General features: G+C 46.7%; 1 protein-coding gene across 2 annotated transcripts in view; it reads left to right on the plus strand.

The window, feature by feature from the left end:
• The first annotated feature begins 15288 nt into the window (after nucleotides 1–15288).
• The window catches only part of STEAP2 (STEAP2 metalloreductase), a 182981-nt gene continuing 177082 nt past the window's right edge, over nucleotides 15289–21187 (plus strand). Inside the window, exon 1 of one of the 2 annotated variants that reach the window (XM_086941790.1) lies at nucleotides 15289–15385. In XM_086941790.1, coding sequence (XP_086797916.1) covers nucleotides 15376–15385 — 10 coding nt within the window. In that variant the 5' untranslated portion in view covers nucleotides 15289–15375. The remainder of the gene's footprint in view (nucleotides 15386–21187) is intronic. The other variant, XR_015300714.1, reaches the window with a different exon arrangement.

The following is a 21187-nucleotide window of genomic DNA, read 5'->3' on the forward strand; positions in this document are numbered from 1 at the left end:
AATCTTTCACAAAGATGGCCTAGTCGAGAAATTTGAAACGAAGCGAGGCGGCAAACAAAATGTTTACTAACACGAACTCAGGACAGGATTATAACAGAGCAGGGATACTCGGCAGTAGTGAGGGTACACTGGACAAAAAAGAAATGTGGGACAGACTGTGGAAGCTTTTAAAAATGGAACAAAATAAATGGTGGGAAGCAACCACTTTACATAAATATGTGGAAGCAGGTCGTATGCCAATGGGCCTGAGAATTTATACCACACCCACATTTAGTGAACCAGATCCGGATTTAGTGGAGGAGTGGGCTAACAACAACCACCCATGTTCCATGATAATTGTTAGACCTGGCATCATTGGCTTGAGTCTCTCCTCCATTTTTTTTCTGTTTGCCTCCTCTGTTTACGATGTTTTTTGCTGGTATATCGCTTTGGGCACTGTGCCACTGCTGATCAGTGCCACAGTGCAAGTGCTCCCTATGTAAAATTGCTGTATTGATTGAATTCCATGTTTGGCTTATTTGGTTTACTGTCAGTCCCTAGTCTAATGCACCAGGAGTGCCAGGGCTTGTAAATACAAATGCTGCTTGTGGGCTTGCAGCACATGTTGTGCCACCCACAAGAGCGGCCTAGTAAAAGTATGTCTAAAGGTCTGCCATTGCTAGACCTACGTGCAGTCTAGTACTGTCACGCTGACTGCGCAAGTACACCTACTTGCCAGTCCCTAAACCTTCCCTTAACTTCATGTTAGTCACCCCTATGGTAGGCCCACGGGCAGGGTGCATTGTAAGTATAAGGTAGGACAGGCCTGACTAAGTTGGCATGTCCTAATAGTGAATTACAGCCATATTCGTTTTTCACTATTGCGAGGTAACCTGCTCTCCATTAGTTAGAATGGGCTGCCAGGATTATTAATGCTATAATCCTAGCTGGCTCGGGGAGCATGGTGCAATGTCAAGTTTGGTATCCCTGAACTCGGGGTTTAATCACGCATCCGTTTGTGTGGATGGTTTTTGGACTCTTGGTTTGAAAATAGCACTTTTAGAAAGTGGCTATTTTCTTGTCTAACTATTTCTGGTTTCTGCTGGTTTGGTGTGTGTGTGACAGGAGCGGGGTGGCTCCAGAAGTCTGAATGAGTCAGTGTGGGATGAGTGGGACATTTGCATTGAGAGTAGGGGGAGAGTAGTTCCTGATACAATGCTGGCTCCACCTCCTGCCAGGCGACTGATGGCTCTGTGCCTGCCATGGACGATCCTGGCCCCACCTCCTACCAGGAGGCCGATAGCTCTGCTCCTGCCAGTGACAATGCTGGCTCCACCTCCTGCTGGGCGTCTGAGGACCCAGCCCTGCACAGTGAATAGGCCAGGTGTCTCTGCTTGGCTACACCCACAACAGACCCAGGATGTGGGGAAATTCCCCTGCATGGACAAAGGGATCAAAGCCAAAAAGGGGTATAAGAGAAGGACCCCTGAACCAAGAATTTAGATCACTTCTGACAAGGAAACCTGAACCAAGGACAAGAAGCCTGCTGATCCAAGGACTTGCCTACCCCTTCTGCCAGTGTGCTGTTTGTTGGGGGAATCCTGCAGTGCTTCTTTATTTTTTTGCCATGGAACCAGGAGAGAGGAACTGGGCGTGTACTCTCAAGCTTTGCTAAAGAAAATCTCCAAGGGCTGGAAGAGTGCCAGCCTCCTGTTGAAGTCACAGGGCTAAAGGACTTCGTCTGCTAAAAGTGCTTGTTGCTGGAACTTGAGAATCCAGCATCTCTGAAAGAAACCAGCAATCTCGACGCCGACGGTTGTCGCCGAATCCAGCTCGACATCGTGAGTAACGGCTCCAGTATCCCGCTTCCTCGACGCCGGCCGCCGGGCCCGATCGACGCCAGCAGCAACGCCAGTGAGTAGTGAGTTCGGCTCCAGCTCCAAGTGACCTTGTGTCTGCACCGCTGCTGATCGCATCGACTTCGTGCTCTCTCGACGCCGTGAGCGCTGCTCACTCTTGCAACATCATCATCGACATCGACGACGACGCCGTATCCTGCTTCGCCTCGTGAGCACTGCTCCTGCCTGACATCTGTCGACGCCGCTGCAGGTCGCCCAGACTCCGAGGCCAGATCGACGCCGAAGACGTGACGCCGGACATCTCGACGCCGCTGATCATCGTGTGCTTCGCTTTTCCAAGGTACTGTGTTGTGGGGGTCTGTGCGACTCCGGGCTCGACGTAGCGCTCCTCGCGGTCGACGCCGAACCCTTTGGATTAACTTTGCCTCGACGTAGTGTGACTCCCGTGTGGGTTACATTGTTGCCAAGAACTGTGTTTTAAAGAAGAAGAGTTGCTTTTGATACTAAAGACTTTGTGCTAAGAAGAAACTACACTTGAACTATTATTTTTCCTTCCAAGAGTATTTATTAAGACTGTGGTATATTTTTGTCGTTATTTGGTCTTGTGCTAAGCCTTATATAAAAATCCTTATTTTTATAATACTACTGTGTTGTGTCCATTTGTAGTGTATTCACTGTATTACTGTATATGGTCATAAATGCTTAACACACAGCCTCTGAGATAAGCCTGTCTGCTCTGCCAAGCTACCAAGGGGGTGAGCAGGGGTTATCAAAGAGTGTGATTCCCTTGCCCTGACTAGAAAAGGTGTGTCCCTATTTGCCAGAAGTGTATACCTCTGCCAACTAGAGACAGCCGGTTCTAACAATAATGCTACAGCTCTTGGTCAAATATGCCAAAAAAGACTGTGAAAAAATAGCAGAGGAAATCAAAGAGCTCACTGAAAAACTGAAAGCCACATGTGAGAAGGAGGAATTTGAAGCTGATATGGCCAAGATGGACCTGAGATTGGAAAAAATTAAAAAAGACATCATAGAGAAAAAACAAAGGAAATTTGTGCGAGACTTTATTGACTACGAAAAGGGACAAATCCTAACTTTCGCAAAAAAGTATGACCACCTACGGACAAAAGCCACAACATCTGCAAAGGAGCACAGCACCGCAAGAGCCCCAGTGGAAGATTTACATTCCAGAAGGAGCGAAGCATCAACAAGTGAACACCAGGCCAGTGAAGTGCAAACAAATGCTGAAGTGGGCCAAGAGCCAAGTGCCAACCATCTAAGCCCAAAAGAGAAACTTTTAAAGGAATTCTCACTGGTAGCCCAAGGCTGGTTGGCTACACAGAGCAAACCAGGTGCAGGGGACAACGAGGACGTGGAAGAGGCAGCAGAGTAGAAGGAAGACCAAACGCCTCCATTAGAGAGGAGATATCGAGCCCTGTGGGAACAAGGACAAGGGGACAACAGAAAAGAAAATGAAGAACACCATGACTGTTGTCAACCTCTCAAAGCGGAAGCTCAGCGAGGCCGAAGTTGAGGTACTGTCATATGGTCTCTCTTTCTGCCCCACAGCTAACTTTGGCTACACGCAGAGTAGGATTGATTTATTCCAGTTCACTCGTAAGCTTAGATTAAAGAAATGGTTTGCCACTAGAGTAAAAGAAAAAGAAAAAGAGACAGACCCTCCAAACCAACCTAGCATCATACAGATATGTGATACTGAGATGTTGCATTTGCTCCATCACTTAGGGTGTGATCCCAATACTATTGATGATCCCATCTTGAATCTTATCAATGAAAATATACGAGTAGACCTCAACCATGACAGTGGCTTTAAGCCAAAATCCATTTTTTTGCCCCAAATTGCGAATGAAGCGATTGATGTGTTCGAGAAGGGGGTCATCAAAGAAGTTGACAAAATATCCAAAAAGAACAGATATGGAAGAACCAATTTATCTACAACCCAAATGTCAGCTATACTTAGCCTAAAAATGACAAGCAAATTGTTATAAAAAAATCAGACAAAGGGGGGAACATTGTGGTGCTCTCTAAAGAAATGAATTTAACTGAAGGGCTCTCACAATTGAATGACAGGAGTAAATACGAAAAGAGCACTAGGCAAGAGTATGAAACAGCCAAACACCAGGAACAGTTGGGGGTGTGGAAAGATGGGGGTTTGTTAGAAGTAAAAGAATTTAACTTTTTGAAATGCAAACATCCCAAAATACCAGCCCTTTCCCGTCTTCCAAAATTACATTAAAATCTGACCAATCCCCCAGGAAGACCCATAGTCTCTTCTAGGGGTAGTTGCCTGGAGAACACCTCTAGGTGTGTTGATTTGTATCTACAACCATTGGTACAGACTCTACCCTCTTACCTAAAAGATTTGGGTTACTTTTTAGGGATAATTGATCAAATTGATTGGAACCCAGGCTGTTTGCTGATGACACTTGATGTCAACAGCTTATACACGAGTATCCCGCATGAAATGGGCATCCGGGCATGCAGATATTTTTGAGGACCAGATCAGTTTCCTTTCTATTTCATGCAGAAATGCTTCTGGAAATGATACAAACATGTCTTACCCAGAATTACTTTGTGTTTGATGGTGTCACTTACCGTCAAACCCTTGGAACCGCAATGGGTACTTGCTTCGCCCCCAGTTTTGCAGGGTTATACCTGGGCTGGTGGGAGGAGCAAGTAGTCAGACCCCTGGACCAATTTAAAAGCAACATAAGAACTTGGGTACGTTACAAAAAATATTTTTTTTGCATATGGGAAGGGAGTGAACAAAATGCCAAAGAGTTTGTTAATACACTGAACATTAACACATTTAACCTTTCCTTCACTAGCCACATTGATAGAGAGACATTCGAATTTCTGGACTTGAAAATCAATGTCAAAAACAACACATTGTACAGGAAAGAAACTGGGGGTAACAGTCTATTGCACGCACATAGTTGTCATCCTGCGAGTCTGGTTAGAGCATCCCATTGGGTGAACTCTTACGGGCTAAAAGGAATTGTAGTACACAGGAAGACTTTGATATCGAAAAAGACATCATGGTTGAGAGATTTCGAGAAAGGGGATACACAAAAACATGCATAGATAATGCTCTGGTCGAAGTAGACAGACGAGACAGAAAAGAGCTATTGTTGGAGAAACCAGTGCCAATAAGAGACACTGAAAGTACAGAAAAAGTCAGTTTCATAACAGGGTTTAATAAACAGTCCTTGGAAGTGAATCAAGCCCTTAAAAAATTCTGGGATGTCCTTAAAACAGACAAAGACCTGACACCAGAGATTGAGGACTACCTATCGCAAGGCCAAATCTCTTAAAGACATTGTGTGTAACACACTCAATCCCCCCAACACTAGAAGAAACACAGTCTAGTGGTTATACATCTGCGGCAGGTGCAAAACATGCAAATACAGCAGCAATGTCAAGGAGGTGAAACTCTCCTCACATTGTAAACCCTTTAAGGTACAGAAACACTTTTCATTTAACACTGAATATGTAGTTTATGCCCAGAAATGCCCATGCAACAAATATTACATCGGAAGCACCATACACCCAGCTAAGAAACGTGTATTGGAACACCTAAGGGCAATAAAAAACAATGACAGACAGTACCCTGTAGCCAGACACTTTACCACACACCATAAAAGAAACAACAGCTTGGTCTCATATTGTGTCCTAAACCAGCGTGTTCCAAACTGTGGTCCGCGGACCCCCAGGGGTCCATGAGACATTCCCAGGGGGTACGCAGGACTCGAGTGCCTGTCGTTGTAGTGAAAAATAAAACACCCATGCGTCCTCACAGCACACAAGAGCTGTGAATGTTGGCACAAGGGCGGCAAGACCACAACAATATAATCGGGAGGCGGGGGAAGCGAATGGGGAGTGGGTAGTCAGGGGGCGGGGTTGCAGGGGGCACAGCGGCTGAGGAAACGAGTGGAACAGAAGGCAAAAGGGGCACAAAAACAACAAAAAACGAGTGGTGCAGAAGGGCAGAAAAAAACGAGTGGAACAGAGGGCTGAAGGGCAGAAAAAACGAGGGAAAAACGAGTGGGACAGGGGGCAGAAAAGCACAAAAAACGAGTGGAACAGAAGGCAGAAGGGCACAAAAAACGAGGGAAAAACGAGTGGAACAGTGTGCAGAAAGGGACAAAAAACGAGTGGAACAGAGGGCAGAAGGGCACAAAAACGAGGGAAAAACGAGTGGAACAGAGGGCCGAAAGGCACAAAAAATGAGGGAAAAACAAGTGGAACAGAGGGCAGAAAGGCACAAAAAATGAGGGAAAAACAAGTGGAACAGAGGGCAGAAAGGCACAAAATACAAGGGAAAAACAAGTGGAACAGAGGGCAGAAAGGCACAAAAAACGAGTGGAACAGAAGGCAGAAAGGCACAAAAAATGAGGGTAAAACGAGTGGAAGGGAGGACAGAAAGGCACAAAAAAAAAGTGAAACAGAGGGCAGAAAGGCACAATAAACGAGGGAAAAGCGAGAGGAGCAGAAGGCAAAAGAAAGGGGCATAAAACGTGCGTGCTTTCACCTTATAAATATTTAACACATGATCCGAGGCAGTTGAATGCTAGAAGCGAGAAGGGAGAGAGCGCGAAAGAGAGAGAGAGAGCGCGCAAGGAGAGAGAGAGAGGAGAGAGAGAGAAAGAGAAAGCGAGAGAGAGAAGGAGAGAGAGAGAGAAGGAGAGAGAGAGAAGGAGAGAGAGAGAGAAGGAGAGAGAGGGAAGGAGAGAGAGAGAGAAGGCGAGGAGAGAGAGAGAGAGAAGGCGAGCAGAGAGAGGAGAGAGAGAGAGAGGGGAGAGAGAGAGAGAGAGGAGAGAGAGAAGGAGAGAGAGAGAGAGAGAGGGGAGAGGAGAGGAGAGGAGAGGAGAGGAGAGGAGAGGAGAGGAGAGGAGAGGAGAGGAGAGGAGAGGAGAGGAGAGGAGAGGAGAGGAGAGGAGAGGAGAGGAGAGGAGAGGAGGAGAGGAGAGGAGAGGAGAGGAGAGGAGAGGGAGAGAGAGAGAGAGAGAGAATAGGAAATATTAATGTGATTTATCTCAGGGCTCGATCCCTCTGCCTCAGTACTTTAGCAGTAGGTCAGGTTGTAACTGGATAATATATGGCTGGGATCGATAGTGGCAGATGTAACAAGACCTGCTTCATTTTTAGGTTGAAGCCTGCATTGCAGGGTATGCCCTGCTGCAGGCAAAGAGATATTATGAGCAGGGGATTTCAGTATGGCGTGAAGCCACACCCCTTTTTTCCATTGGCAGGCCTCTGGAAACGGAGGCCTGCCATTGGAAAATGCTCCTGTTTAGCAGATTTGTCTGCTCTGGATCCCGCCTCTCCAGGACTCCATGACCTGCCTTACGGTAGCACGACAATATTTTTAGAAATATTGTCTTGGCAACCATGAGGCAGGTCAGGGAGTCCTGGAGGGGCGGGATTCAGTATCCTGTTTCCGCCCGCGGTGCTGGTCAGTAAACAGTGCGTGTTTTTAAAGTCAACAGCAAATACCGGGAAGATTAATTTATCCCCATCTGCAAGACATGGATTCATTAGGCTGTATTATGCAAGGGGGGTCCTGTGACAGCCAATAGCCATCATGATAGAAGCGAGTGCAGGGCTGCTCTCGGCCTGTACGTTTCCGACGTCAATTAAAGTTCCCCGCTGCTGTGCGGAAACATATGGCCGCCATAACTTCTCTGGCACTCCTGAAAGCTGTCCGCTGATGCTGCTAGGAAGAGAGCGCGAGCATTTGCAGGAAACATGCATCATGGGCCTCGGTGAAATTGAGTTCCTGTGGTCTGGAAAATGACTGGAAGTGTGCATTTTTGTTGATATTCCAATTGAAAGGGTAGGGCAGTGTTGTAATTTCCGTTCTGGGTACTGCAGGGTCAACTCAAACTATTAAGCTTTAAGCCGGAGACCTTCAAGGTGAGTTTAACCGGTAAAACGTACCTGCCTACAATTGCAAACGGAGCCTCCAGTCGCAATGCACGTCACCAATTCGGACATCAACTCCCATCATCTCATCCGTGCACTCCGATCAACCATTACTACCCTTCGCTGACACTGCCATCTCAGTCTAGAGACTGTAGACCATCAGGCCAGCCTAAAGCACGTGCGAGCAGTGCCCTCTCTGCAGCAGTCTCCCTGCGACCTAGTTTGTATTCAGAGGCCAGTCAGTATTCTGATTGTATCAGAATAGTGACTGGCCTCTGAGCACATCTCTGCACCAACCCCAATTACCTGGATTGCGCACAGATTGGCATCTCACGCTTGTGCCAAGTAATTTGTCTGAGGGGGGTTCATAGTGTGTGGCAGAAGTGGGTGAGAGGAGAAGGGAGGGCAAGAAATCAGGCTGAAGGGGTGATAAAAACAGCGTATGCAGCACTGGAGCAAGGTGCACAGACATCTCCTTACGCCCCTCAGAAAATTGGTGCCCTGGGCCTGTGACCAGCCCACCCGGGTCAAAAGCCGGCCCAAATAAAAGGAAACCCAAGAGAGAGAATTCTTTCACCAACTCCCCCCCCCCCCCCAACCCCCTTCCTCAACTTATGTGGAATGTCCGTTATCCAGCGCAACTGTGATATATTTTCCTTGCTTCATTGTCCCTTGTGAATTATGGATTGTTTTTACTATTGCATTGTGTGCAATACAAGTACCAAACCATATATAGGTATGGATATACACATGTTCTCATGTACATAACATATAATTCACTGAACAAACATTGTGCTAATAGTTACAGGGATTATTGCACCGTGTTTTTAAACATCAATTTTAAACATCAAAGCTTTGCAAAGAGCAAACCTGATAAAGTTGTATTTAAAAAATATATATTAAAACCTGCTAAGGGGTCATGCTAGCATCAGAGACGCTTCTGCTGCTACGCGGAGACCAGGAGACTTCTTCAGTCCATCTGCATATTAACGTCCTGGACAAGTAGCAGTGAAGCGAAATATGTAGTGTGGTGGGTAGTGCTTATTGTGTTAAAATATCAAATGTGTACGGATGTCAGCACCTACACCAGCATATCTCTAAAATACTTTGTTTTTTTCTTAACACTGCCCATTCATCTTCGTGGCTCATCCACCCACCCTAATTCATGGCCCTCCCACAGTGTCCATCCTCTTGCCCCTGAACCCCTTCCCCCCCCCTCCCCCCAGTGGTCAACCAGCTGCCTCTTCCCCGCTGCACATCCTGCTGCCCCTTCCCTCCCAGTGCGCATTTACCTTCCTACTTCCCAGATCCGCCCCCTGCCTCAAGTCAGTTTCCTCTCCCTTACCCCCTGTCCATTTTCAGTTCCTTTACCTTGTACAATGCCCGTTCCCATGCAACTACCAGGTGCCATTTCTCTTTCCAGTGCCGTGACGTAGAATATGCCCTCCCCCACCCCCAAACGTGAATGAAGCCAGAGTCTCTATTATCTCACAGATATTCATTACCCTTTTGGGCTGAATGCCCCCCTAACGGATTTGGGGGCCCCCCGAAGAGGGGTGGGGAGAGCCGCACCACAAGGATTGCAGTGACTTGCATTACGCCCTGCCCTATCCAATTACTAGCCCTGTCCATCTTCAGTGTCTGCTCCCCGTCGTTCAGCTCAGTGCCCGTTCCAGAGTCCCCATACCTTCTGCCAGTATCAGTTTCCCTGCCCCTTTATCCTGCCTCTTATCTGGGCTGATTTTTTTGTGCCCCAACACCCTCCTGCCCCATATTAGCTTTCCAGCTGCCCCGCAGGCGGCTCAGTGCCAGTCAACCAATTCCTTGGCTCCTGCCCAATGCACAGCGCCCTCCGTTTTTTTAGGTCTCTCTCAGACTCTCTCACAGACACTCGCTCACAGACACTCTCAGACTCTCTCTGACACTCACAGACACTCTCTCACAGACACACTCTCACAGACATTCTCTCACAGATACTCTCACACAGACACTCACACAGACTCTCACAGACACTCTCTCACAGACTCTCCCAGACACTTTCTCATAGACTTTCACAATCACTCTCTCACAATCTCTCACAGTCTCTGACCGTCTCTCACAGACACTCTCTCACAGACACTCTCTCATAGACTCTCAGAGACACTGTCTCACAGATACTGTCTCACAGACTCTCACAGACACTCTCTCACAGACTCTCAAAGACACTCTCACAGACTCTCAGACACTCTCACAGATGCTCTGTCACAGACTCTCACAGGCACTCTCTCACAGTCTCTGACCGTCTCTCACAGACACTCTCTCATAGACTCTCACAGACACTGTCTCACAGACACTCAAAGACACTCTCTCACAGGCTCTCTCTCACAGACACTCTCTCACAGTCTCTCACCGACTCTCTCTCACAGACACTCTCTCAGTCACTCTCATAGACACACTCACAGACACTCTCAGACTCTCTCACATACACGTTCTCAAAGACTCACAGACACTCTCCCACAGACACTCTCATACAGACTCTCACAGAATCTCACAGACTCTCACAGAATCACACACACTCTCACAGAATCTCTCACACTCTCACAGACTCTGACACTCTCTCACAGACTCACACTCAGACACTCTCACAGACACTCACTCTCGCAGACACTCACTCTCACAGACACTCGCTCAGACTCTCACAGATACTCACACTCTCACTCCCTCTCACAAACTTACTCTCACAGACGTACTCACAGATTCACTCAGACTCACTCTCACAGACTCACTCTCCCACTGACTGACTCTCTCTCACTGACTGACTCTCTCTCACTGACTGGCTCTCTCTCACTGACTGGCTCTCTCTCACTGTCTGACTCTTTTCACTGACTGACACTCTCACTGACTGACTGACTGGCTAAAAGACTGACTCTCGCTAAAAGACTGACTCACTCTCACTGACTGACTATCTCAGTGACTCACTCTCTTTCACTTACTGACTGACTCACTCTCCTCTCATTCACTCTCACTGACTGACTCAGTCTCACTGACTCACTCTCACTCTCTTACTGACAATCTTTCTCACTCTCACTGACTGACTGACTGACTCTCTCACTCACTCTGACTGACTTTCACCCTCCTGTTATTTATGCCCCCCATAACAAACAAGCACTGGCGTTGCCAATAGGTCTCGCAGTAGGAAAGTTGGAGCTATTGGTTTTGTAAATGACATTTTATATTTATATATTGTTATTGACAATGCCAATAACGATATATAAATATAAAATTTCATTTACAAAACCAATAGCTCAAACTTTCCAAATGCGAAACCTATTGGTAACGCCAGTGCTTGTTTTAACCCTGATTAAAATGATGAACGAGCTCTGCTGAGCAGCGGTGTCTGCCCTGATCAGCTTGCCACTACATGTTACTCAGCCGCATCAGATTACACCAGCAGGCTGCAGCCGCCACGGAGCCACCACGAACACCAGCCGGACGCCCAAGTGATGCCGCTGCCCTGGTGCATCGAAAACCGGCGGCATTAGTATAGTCACTGCACTTGTGGAAAAAGTCATTGCGGAAAAGGGATTCACTTCCGGGAAATAAACTGTGCTGCGGCAAAGGAAGTAAAAAGCTGCACTTGGAGATAGCTAATTGACCATGCAGGGCATGCTACAAAACTATCACAAATCGGGGAACTAAATTACTTATATAGTTTTGTTGATTCAATACTTTCTCACAACCCACATAAATCATCGTTGAAGAGCAGGCTGCGCTGACGCTCTACCAAGCTTGTTGAAGCAAACTGCGTAGAAGCAAATGACTACACCCAGAACAAGAGCAAGGCGTCCCCGGGGAGGGCAGCGGAAGGAGGCTGGCGGGGGGGAGGGGGCGAGAGGCAAGAAGGATGGATGAAAGAAGGGAGTGGTTAAGGGAGAGTGATTAGAGAACAAAGAGAGAGAAGGCAAGGGGGAGGGGGAGGGGGAGCGGTGACAGAGGCCAGTCGGGTAATGGAATTAGAGGAGGGTGAGGTGGTTTGAAGGGGTGGGATGGGGGAGGGGGGCGGGTGGAGAGAGTAGGAGAGAAAGGATTCGGTGAAAGAGGTGCATTTGGAGACAGAGGGGATGGTACGAAGCAGGGGAGTAACCAAAGCCCCTTTAAGTAAGGCTGTGTGCCAGGAGAGAGAGGGGAGGTGCTGGAGCTGGGGAACAGATGGCCGTGTGCGAAGCGATTGGAGAGTGTATGCTGGCAAATGGTGGGGGGGCGGGAATGCGAGCGAGCGGAGGCAGGCGGATTAGGGAGAGATGCGCGTGCTTGTGTGGTCACGTGACCCGCTTTTGTAGTCACACGACTCACGTGACCCGCTTTTGTAGTCACACGACTCACATGACTCACATGCAGCTGTGTGCTACTGAATACCACAACACAACATAAACAGTAAATATATAACTCAATAAAGTACACAATAAAAGTTGAACTTACAACGGAATCCTCCTTGGCCAATTTTATATTATTGACTCTCATGACTGTTGACATGTGCACGTTGGCGTTGTGCAACTGTGCACCACTCTAAGTATAAGTGAGTATAAACTCCAGTACAACAGCTTGCTCAATTCATGAAAGCAGTTCCCCAGATGAAAGTCGCCAGACAAAGCAAGTGGCGTTTGGGAGTGTTTTAACAATGAGTGTGTTCAGGCAGCACCTCGCCACCTTTCCCTCCATACCTCTGAAGTTCTGAAGGGTGCAGCGTTCTAGCTATAAGCAGGGCCACTGGAATTATTCGATTCTGCGGCAGTGCCTTTTCCTGCATAATTATGGATTTGCCAAATTTGCACCACAATCCATCATCTGCTGCGTAGTCTGCAGATATTAACCCAAAAGAAACATCCAGCTTAAACGGTTAAAAAATATGGTGATGTGTTCGTGGACCGTGGAAGGCCGTTAAATGGTCGTCTTTCAGTTACTAATTGCAGTGGCTCTGGCTATAAACTACCTCATAACTTCAGTCATCAGAGAGGTCGAGGACAAGGCTCAGGCATGCCTGGGGGCAGGCTCAGCCCGTCAGACATGCACAGGTCAGGTTGTGTTTAGAAAGGTGATACACAGCGCTCTGGTGGAGAGGTGGGGGTTAAAAGCCCAGTCCGCAGTGCATACGCACTCTGTCAGCACTCTAACCCCTATACCAGGCTCTGTGTCATAGTAAGCATGTGGTTGACAGCACAGGGACTAGCACTCTGTCACACTATTGAAAGATGAGAGCCCGTCACGTTGTGGCAGTTAGATCAACAAGCTGGTGAGAGCGGCTGCTGTATCCTCGGTGTGGTGTGGCTTGGGAGGCGGCGGCTGGGGTCACACACAAACCTGGGAGTGCCGACCCGGCTCTTGGCCTTCACTCTGAGTGCCTGGCTGAGAGGGCGCCCCCTGGTGCGGCACCCCGGAAACTCCACCGGTTTGCTGGCGACTGGGGATGAGATGACTGGCTCGCCCTGGTGATCTGGATCTGCTGCCGCCCTGCATTGGGTGGAACATGCGGAGTGCCGATAGCTCTCTGCGGCAGACAACATGAGGGCCGGGTGAGGCCTGCAATACGGCTGAATCAGGAGCGTGGTGCATCGGCCGGGCCTGATTAGAGGAGACTGCCTGCAAAGTGCTGATAGCTCTCTGCGGCAGACAACATGAGGCCCGGGTGAATCAGGAGCGTGGCAGCAGACAACATGAGGCCCGGGTGAATCAGGAGCGTGGTGCATCGGCCGGGCCTGATTAGAGGAGACTGCCTGCAAGAGCCACAAGCTGGTGAGAGCGGCTGCTGAATCCTCCTTGTGGTGTGGGAGGAGTGCTGTTGCAGGGAGAGAGAGGGGAGGTGCTGGTGTGGGAGGGGGGAGGTGCTGGTGTGGGAGGAGTGCTGCTAGGGCAAGGCTGTGTTGTGGGAGGAGTGCTGTTGCAGGGAGAGAGAGGGGAGGTGCTGGTGTGGGAGGGGGGAGGTGCTGGTGTGGGAGGAGTGCTGCAAGGGCAAGGCTGTGTTTGCGGGGCGAGAGAGGGGAGGTGCTGGTGTGGGAGGAGTGCTGCTAGGGGAGGGGAAGCCTGATGCCGGATGGGGGTGGGAGAGCCTGGGAATGCGAGAGGCTGGGCTGGGCTTGCATGCGATGCGCGTGCATGTTCACGTGAACTTCATGAAAACCGCGGGGCTGAAAGCCCTTTGCTTTGAAGATGTTTTCGCCACTTGAATTCTCGCTCCGCTCGATGCGCTTGCGCACATCGATAGGTCGCGAGACCTAAAAAACAGAAGCAACCAACCATGAGGACAGGCAGATACAAGTTGCCAGTATTGAAAGGACAAAAAAAACTCAAGACATTATTTTTAATACTTTTTTAATATGCTCGTTTAGTTGTACATAATGCTTTTTTGGTTATATCTAAGTTAATAAAAATGCTTCTGACACTTCTTTATTATAACTTGCAGCACGCTGCAATCATCTGTCCAGCACAGTTTGAAGACATAGGTAAAGTCAATATCTTTGGCTAAACACTTATAAGTTCCCAAAGGCTTGTTTAGAGATCTTAGCGGTCAAGGTAAATTAGCGCAAACAGGGAATACGTAATTGGCCCTGTCTCAATAATATATATTATATACAAACGAGTTAAAAACATTGCATGCACATGGAACGAAACCAGAATGATAGCCTGTTTTGCGAAAGTAGATATTGCAAGATGTTGGAATGTGTCGGACTACGTTTCCTAAATAGGGCGTAAACCTCAATCGCCACAGGCAACCAGGCCTTTCAATTACACAAATAGCAAACAAAATAAGGAACCAGCATTACAACGGCTAAATTATTTGAAGCATTTATCCTTATGCTTTGAAACGCATCCATGAAAACTGCCATTGTTTTAGAAGATGTGCTGCTTTGCACACAACACAGCTTGGGGAACGTGACCAGGATTCAACAATAGAGCACACATTCATTTAGTAATGAAAGCTCACTACAAGTTGCAAGGACACAAGTAATGCTCAACAATATACAATATTCACATAAATAAATGTGTTTAGCCTTCTTTGATTGACAACTTTTCAGTAGATCGAAAACTGTTCCATTTGGTCGAGAATCTTGAATACACGCAGGTGCACTTGGAACCAACATGGGACCTACAATATACGGGCAGTAATTTATTTTTTTTCTTACGGCGAAGAACTTGCTGTAAAAGTTAGGCTTTTTGCAATTTTCCACAACTTACACAGGCACGCACTACGTCACACATACACAAAAAAATACACATGCTCAAACACAAAAGGTGCATATTAAACAAGCAGGCAGGCTGATACAGACAAACATCAAACACACATAATACACACACATTGCAACGCAGGCATTAATTATAACACGTACGAAGCACACACATGCAGGGAGCTGCGTCTGAATCCACCTGTCCCTTTAATGGCCATTGCACTCACTGCAGTCTTTCGTTCTTGCCGCAGAACAATGACGTCACTTCCGGCGCTCCTGGATGTGCGTAGGCTTTTGCTAGATGAATCCACCGGCTTCCGGTATATGAAAAGGTGAGAGAGCTGCTCTCCATTGAGGATCTGCGGTTCGATTCCCAGCCAGCCGGCAGACTGATGGTTTACAGTAGGTGATTTTGGTATTGCGTTCGAGGCAGCTGCGCTTTTTAAAAATGTATTTTAGTATTGTGATGGAGTGAATTCGGCAGTCACCATGACGACAAAGCTTGTTTTCCTTTGCAAGACCTATTCATCTGGCCATGAGCAGGTCTGTCCGCAGTTGTTTAATGAGTCTAACAATCGGATTCCACTAAACTATGTGTTTATGGAAATACTCTATGAAGGAAGTGCTGCCTGGGGTAAAAAAAAGTATCATATCACAGCAGCGCCTCCCAGCATTCCGCATTCATAAAAAGTTTGGGGGTTTGTTGGGCTTCTGGATTTTAGGGCGTACATGGTCATTTTAGGGTTGAGGGTGGGTTTGTGTTTTGGGGGGCCAGGTGTAATTTAAGGGTTTAGAGCATGTTTGGGTTTGGGGTGCGAGGCTTAATTTGAGGGTTTAGGGTGTGTTTGCGTTTAGGGTACAAGGGTTAATATTAGGGTTTAGGGTGTGTTTGTGTTTGGTGTGCAAGGGTTAATTTCGGTTAATTTCGGGGTTCAGGTTGTGTTTGGGTTTTGGGGTGCCAGGGTCAATGTTAGGGTTTAGGGTGTTTGGGTTTTAGGGTACACGGGTTAATATTAGGGTTTAGGGTGTGTTTGGGTTTGGTGTGTAAGGGTTAATTTGGGGGTTCAGGGTGTGTTTGGGATTTGGGGTGCCAGGGTTAATTTTAGGGTTTAGGGTGTGTTTGGGGTGCAAGGGTTAATTTGGGGGTTCAGGGTGTGTTTGGGTTTTGGGGTGCCAGGGTTAATTTTAGGGTTTAGGGTGTGTTTGGGTTTGGGGTGCAAGGGTTAATTTGGGGTTCAGGGTGTGTTTGGGTTTTGGGGTGCAGGGTTAATTTTAGGGTTTAGGGTGTGTTTGGGTTTGGGGTGCAAGGGTTAATTTGGGGTATCAGGGTGTGTTTGGGTTTTGGGGTGCTAGGGTTAATTTTAGGGTTCAGGGTGTGTTTGGGTTTTGGGGTGCCAGGGTTAATTTTAGGGTTTAGGGTGTTTTTGGGTTTTGGGGTGCAAGGGTTAATTTGGGGGTTCAGGGTGTGTTTGGGTTTTGGGGTGCCAGGGTTAATATTGGGGTTCAGGGTGTGTTTGGGTTTTGGGGTGCAAGGGTTAATTTGGGGGTTCAGGGTGTTTGGGTTTTGGGGCTCCCAGCTGCAGGAGGTCAGACGTTTATCTGCAATTCATTGTGCAATCATCCAACAGTTTGCATTTTTCTGGAAAAGTGAAACCAAAGTGGTGGGCGTGCTCTTTAAATAGACAAACAATTCCTGTTAATCACCAGACGCAAAAACATCTTATTGAAAACACAATATAACCTTTGAAGTATTCAGATGCTTGTTTTCAAATCACCCCAAAGTCATCAGGAACAATGTCATCTTGTAAAGTTATCGGAGAGTCATTTACAAGTCATCCGCAGATCATCAGGAATGACACCTTCTGAAGTCAGTAGATACTCGTTTTCAAGTCCTCCTTAACCCTTTCTATGCTGATGACGGAACCGCTCCGTCATCAGCTGCAGTGGCGCTGTGCTGATGACGGAGCGGTTCCGTCATGGCCCTGCCGCCGCGCCTGCGCGGCGCGTTCTATTGAGCGGGCGGGGCCATGACGGAACCGCTCCGTCATGAGCACAGCCCAACCGCGGCTGATGACGGAGCGGTTCCGGCATCAGCATGCGGTCACCGAGCGGCCGCCCCGCCCACTTAGGAATAGCCGCCGCAGCGATGTGGTTAAATCATCACGAATAATGACGCCTACTAGAGTCATCAGGTACTCATTTTAAAGTCATCCTCAAATCATCAGGCTGAGCTTCTGCAGCTTGCTGATGACTTCAAGAGCTTGATGATGTCTGATGACGTGTAAATGACTTCTAAGGTAGTTGGATGATCATCCAATGACTCTGGGATGGCTTCTAAAGTAATCCTGTTTGACCTGGGTAGGCCAAATTTAAGCCCCTTTTCCCCATATGGCGGGGATTCCCGAGGGAACCAAAAAAAATAAACACAATGTAGAAACATTTTATTTATTTTTGTGAATGAGGAAACTTGTTGTGCATACTTATTTTTCTTATTAGCATCAACAAAATGTTTGCTATGATAAAACCATTTCCCCATCTTTTAAGAACTGGCACATTTTGTTAATAGAAAAAAAAATCCTTCTCAATTTTTACATTGATCTGTACTTTTCAAGCCCTGCACTAGTGGCGGCATCCACCTTGCGGGAGCGAGCAGCGGCGTGGCCATGTTAATTACAAACATATGGCCGGTAGCGGCGTGGCCCCGTTAATTACAAACATGGCCGGTCCTCGCTTCCCCAAGATGGATGCCACCACAAGTGTGAGTGCTTGAAAAGTGAAGACCGTTTGTTTACAATTGCGATACACTTTCTTTTATTTGGCTAGTTGGTGTGCCGTGGGGGCATTGACCTAAGGAAGATGCAGTTCTAGATCACAGACCGAGGGTAGCGAGGCAGACAATCCCTTTTTGTGTTGCAGCATGTCTTGATAATGAGCAGTTCTCTCTCTATTACAGCCAATCGCAAGTAAAAACTGTGAACTAAATACCTCTCAGTATATGATCCTGAATGTACTTTAAAGTTCCCATCAAAGGCGTTGGTAGACTACAGTCGTTACCATTTGAGACTCGTGCACTGTGTAAATACGTCTGGTGACTTTGAGCCAAGGAACAGTTACTTAGAGGTGCGTTTAACTAATTTGTAGCCTGAAAGCCTTCTACTAACTGCATGCGAGAACAACCCACTATTATCTTTCCTCTGATTCCCGTTTCTTCAAGTTTAATCTGAAACAGATTCCTAGGGTGATGTCCTTGAAATGTGTTTTGGAAGATGTCTCGTAAGTTTCTTTTAGTGAACTCTGATTTAGGACAGGCCTCCTTCAGCTGCTGTAGCAACGCATACATTTATTCAAAAATAAATCTCTGGCATATTATATCAAGGGTTCCTATTATACCAAAGGCTAATGCTTGGGTATGATATCTTTTTTTGTAACTGGCCAACTGATCCTGATCAACCTCTCAAAATTATAATGCATTGAACACATGTTTACAGTTTGTGCAGCAGAAAGCTCAGTGCTTCGAATACCATGACCTAGAGTGAAATAAGTTGAGAAATTTAAGAACAATGGCTGATTCCCACTCTTGCACAGTCTTTGTTTTCCCTCATTTCTGCTCTTACCTGGAAATATCAAAACTCACCTGGCATACTCAAGGATTGTAGATTTCTATCTGATGTCCAGGCCATGGACTAAAATGTATTCCTCTTGCAAGATTTTCTTACACACAACAACAAGCATTGGTAAAGTCATTAGTCTGTCTTGAATAAATACATACCACAAGGAGATTCAAGGTTGAAACACAGATAAAAGCGTAAACAATTAAGCACTATTGGGAAAACAATACAATAAGACATGTCTATACTACATCAATGTTCCACCCCCCTCCATCCTCACTCTGCCATTAATAAATCGGATCCCAAATAGTTTTACCCTATCTTTTAACCCTCCTGCCTTATTGTTTATAGATCTCTTTTTCAAGGTTCAAAAGGGATAGAAGAAGGGCGAGCCGTTGAGAATATGAGGGGGCCACCATGTCCAGCCAGCCTGTGAAAATACATATTCTGGCCACCGCCGTGGCCAGAAATGTAAAATACTGATGAGCTCCATCTGCTCCCGACTGCTAACTCCCAGCACCATTAACTCAGGTGTTAACACTACTTTCACCTTCAGGGAAAGCTACAGAAATGTCTCTATGTCTCTCTTCAAGATTTCAAGTTGTGGATATGTAGAGAACATGTGTACCACGTCCTCCCCAGGGGTTTGACAGCGAGGGCAAATGATACCCACTGAGCCACCCAATTTAGCAGGCGTATAATATAGATCTAACATTGTGTTATAATGCTGTGCCTGCAGCCCTGACAAACACAGTATTGAATGACCCATATTCAGGGATTCCAGAAACCCGACCTCTCTGTACCAAGTCTGTGGTTCCATTTATCTGCTTGCCTCTCAAGTTCGTCTGATCGCAGGTTGCTCAACTCATTATAAATCCGGCTGATAGTACAGTCCTCTTTATCCCATGCCATGTCCATAATAACAATTTTAACTTTCCCTTTTGGACCAACTGCCTTAACCAAAAAGCTACTTATCTGTAAATATTTTTAAAAATCCTTCTGGCAAATCCCATTACTATCTCATATCTCGATAAATGCCTTAAATCCAACTACACTAAAAAAATCCCAAACCATCTCCGCCGCTAAATCCATCGATTGTTTTATTGATCTGTCATGAAAAACAGACGGAAATGAGGCATTCAAATAGAGTGGAGTATAATAATTCATTCTTCCTATCCCCATCGTTCTCTTCAATGTCCCCCATAATCGAAAGCGTCCAAAAGGGTCTTAAACCATACCTTCGTATAACAGCTGGGTTCACAAAACTTCAGAAATACGTTTTTGGCTTCTTTCCCTACCAGTAGTTCATAAATATCAGGTACCCTCACCCTGTTCCAGGGATCCAACAGGTTTCCCCTAATAAGCCCACACATATATTGAAGGGCTGCCGCCAAATAGTGTAGGTTGAAGTTGGGGACGGGCCAGCCAGCCCTCTCCCTAGGGAAGAGACATATATTTTAGCGCCTACCTGGTCTTTTCGTGTGCTCATATGAACCTATTAACCGTTCCATCCAACTTCTTAAACCAAGATTTATCAAATGTCAGGGCTATAGATCTAACCAAATAGAGGACTTTGGGGGAGGAAAAGCAATTCTAAGATATTGCATCGGCCAACAATTGAAAGGTGTAAATTACCATTCTATGAAAGTCATGTGGCCCTTTCTGTATAGTGGGTGCTGGATTCAGTTCCACGATTTGATCTACATTGGGGGATCTCTTTATCCCTAAATAAATTGCCAATTGTACTACCCGGGGATCAGCTGTGTTCAGATGCCCATTAATTACAATTTGAGTTTTATAGTGATTGAGCAAATACCCTGTGATCTTCTCAAAAGCCCTTGCTTTTTTCACAAATTCCATTATTGCGGTCTCTGGAAATGGTGTAACGATCGCTAAGTCATCCGCATAGGCCAAATCTTAGTTTCAAACCTATGGGAGTAAATAAGCTTGATGTCTGAGTTCACCTCAATTTTCCGTATTGGATGGGCCAATGTAGTATGCGAACAATAGGGGACATCACGGGCAACCCTGCCTAGTCCTTCCTTTTTATCTGCCCACCCATTATTAATATTTTGGCTGTTGGTGCTACATAAATCACCTGCAAGGCCTCAATGAACCCCCTGCCAGCCCGAGCTATTTAAGAATGGCCCACCGATAATCCCAGGTGACCCTATTGAATGCTTTTTCTGCTTCTAATAATATAAGTACCATAGGGTCTCCTGCGATCAGGGCTGCATCGAAGAGCGTAATAACCCTTCTAACATGATCCGTAGTCCTCCTACCTAGTATAAAAGGGTGCTGCTGAGGCAAAATGACTTGCCCAATAACTGGACTCAGTCGATTTGCTAAGACCTTGAAATATAATTTTGCATCATTATTCATGACAGTGACCAGGGTTGGTGGCCTGCTTCCCTTTTTTCTGAAAAAACACAATACTGGCCTGAGCCGGTGACTCTGGCGGGGGCTCTCCCATATGAGCCTGCACAAGTGTGCTAATTAAGTTTGGCCCATGAGCTGCCCAGAACACTCTGTAAAACTCCAAAGGAATATCCCGGCGAGAGTTCACTAAGTGCTCTAAATATTTCTTCAGACGTAA

This window comes from Lissotriton vulgaris, chromosome 10 (genome assembly GCF_964263255.1).
Source record: "Lissotriton vulgaris chromosome 10, aLisVul1.2, whole genome shotgun sequence".
Lineage (NCBI taxonomy): Eukaryota > Metazoa > Chordata > Amphibia > Caudata > Salamandridae > Lissotriton > Lissotriton vulgaris.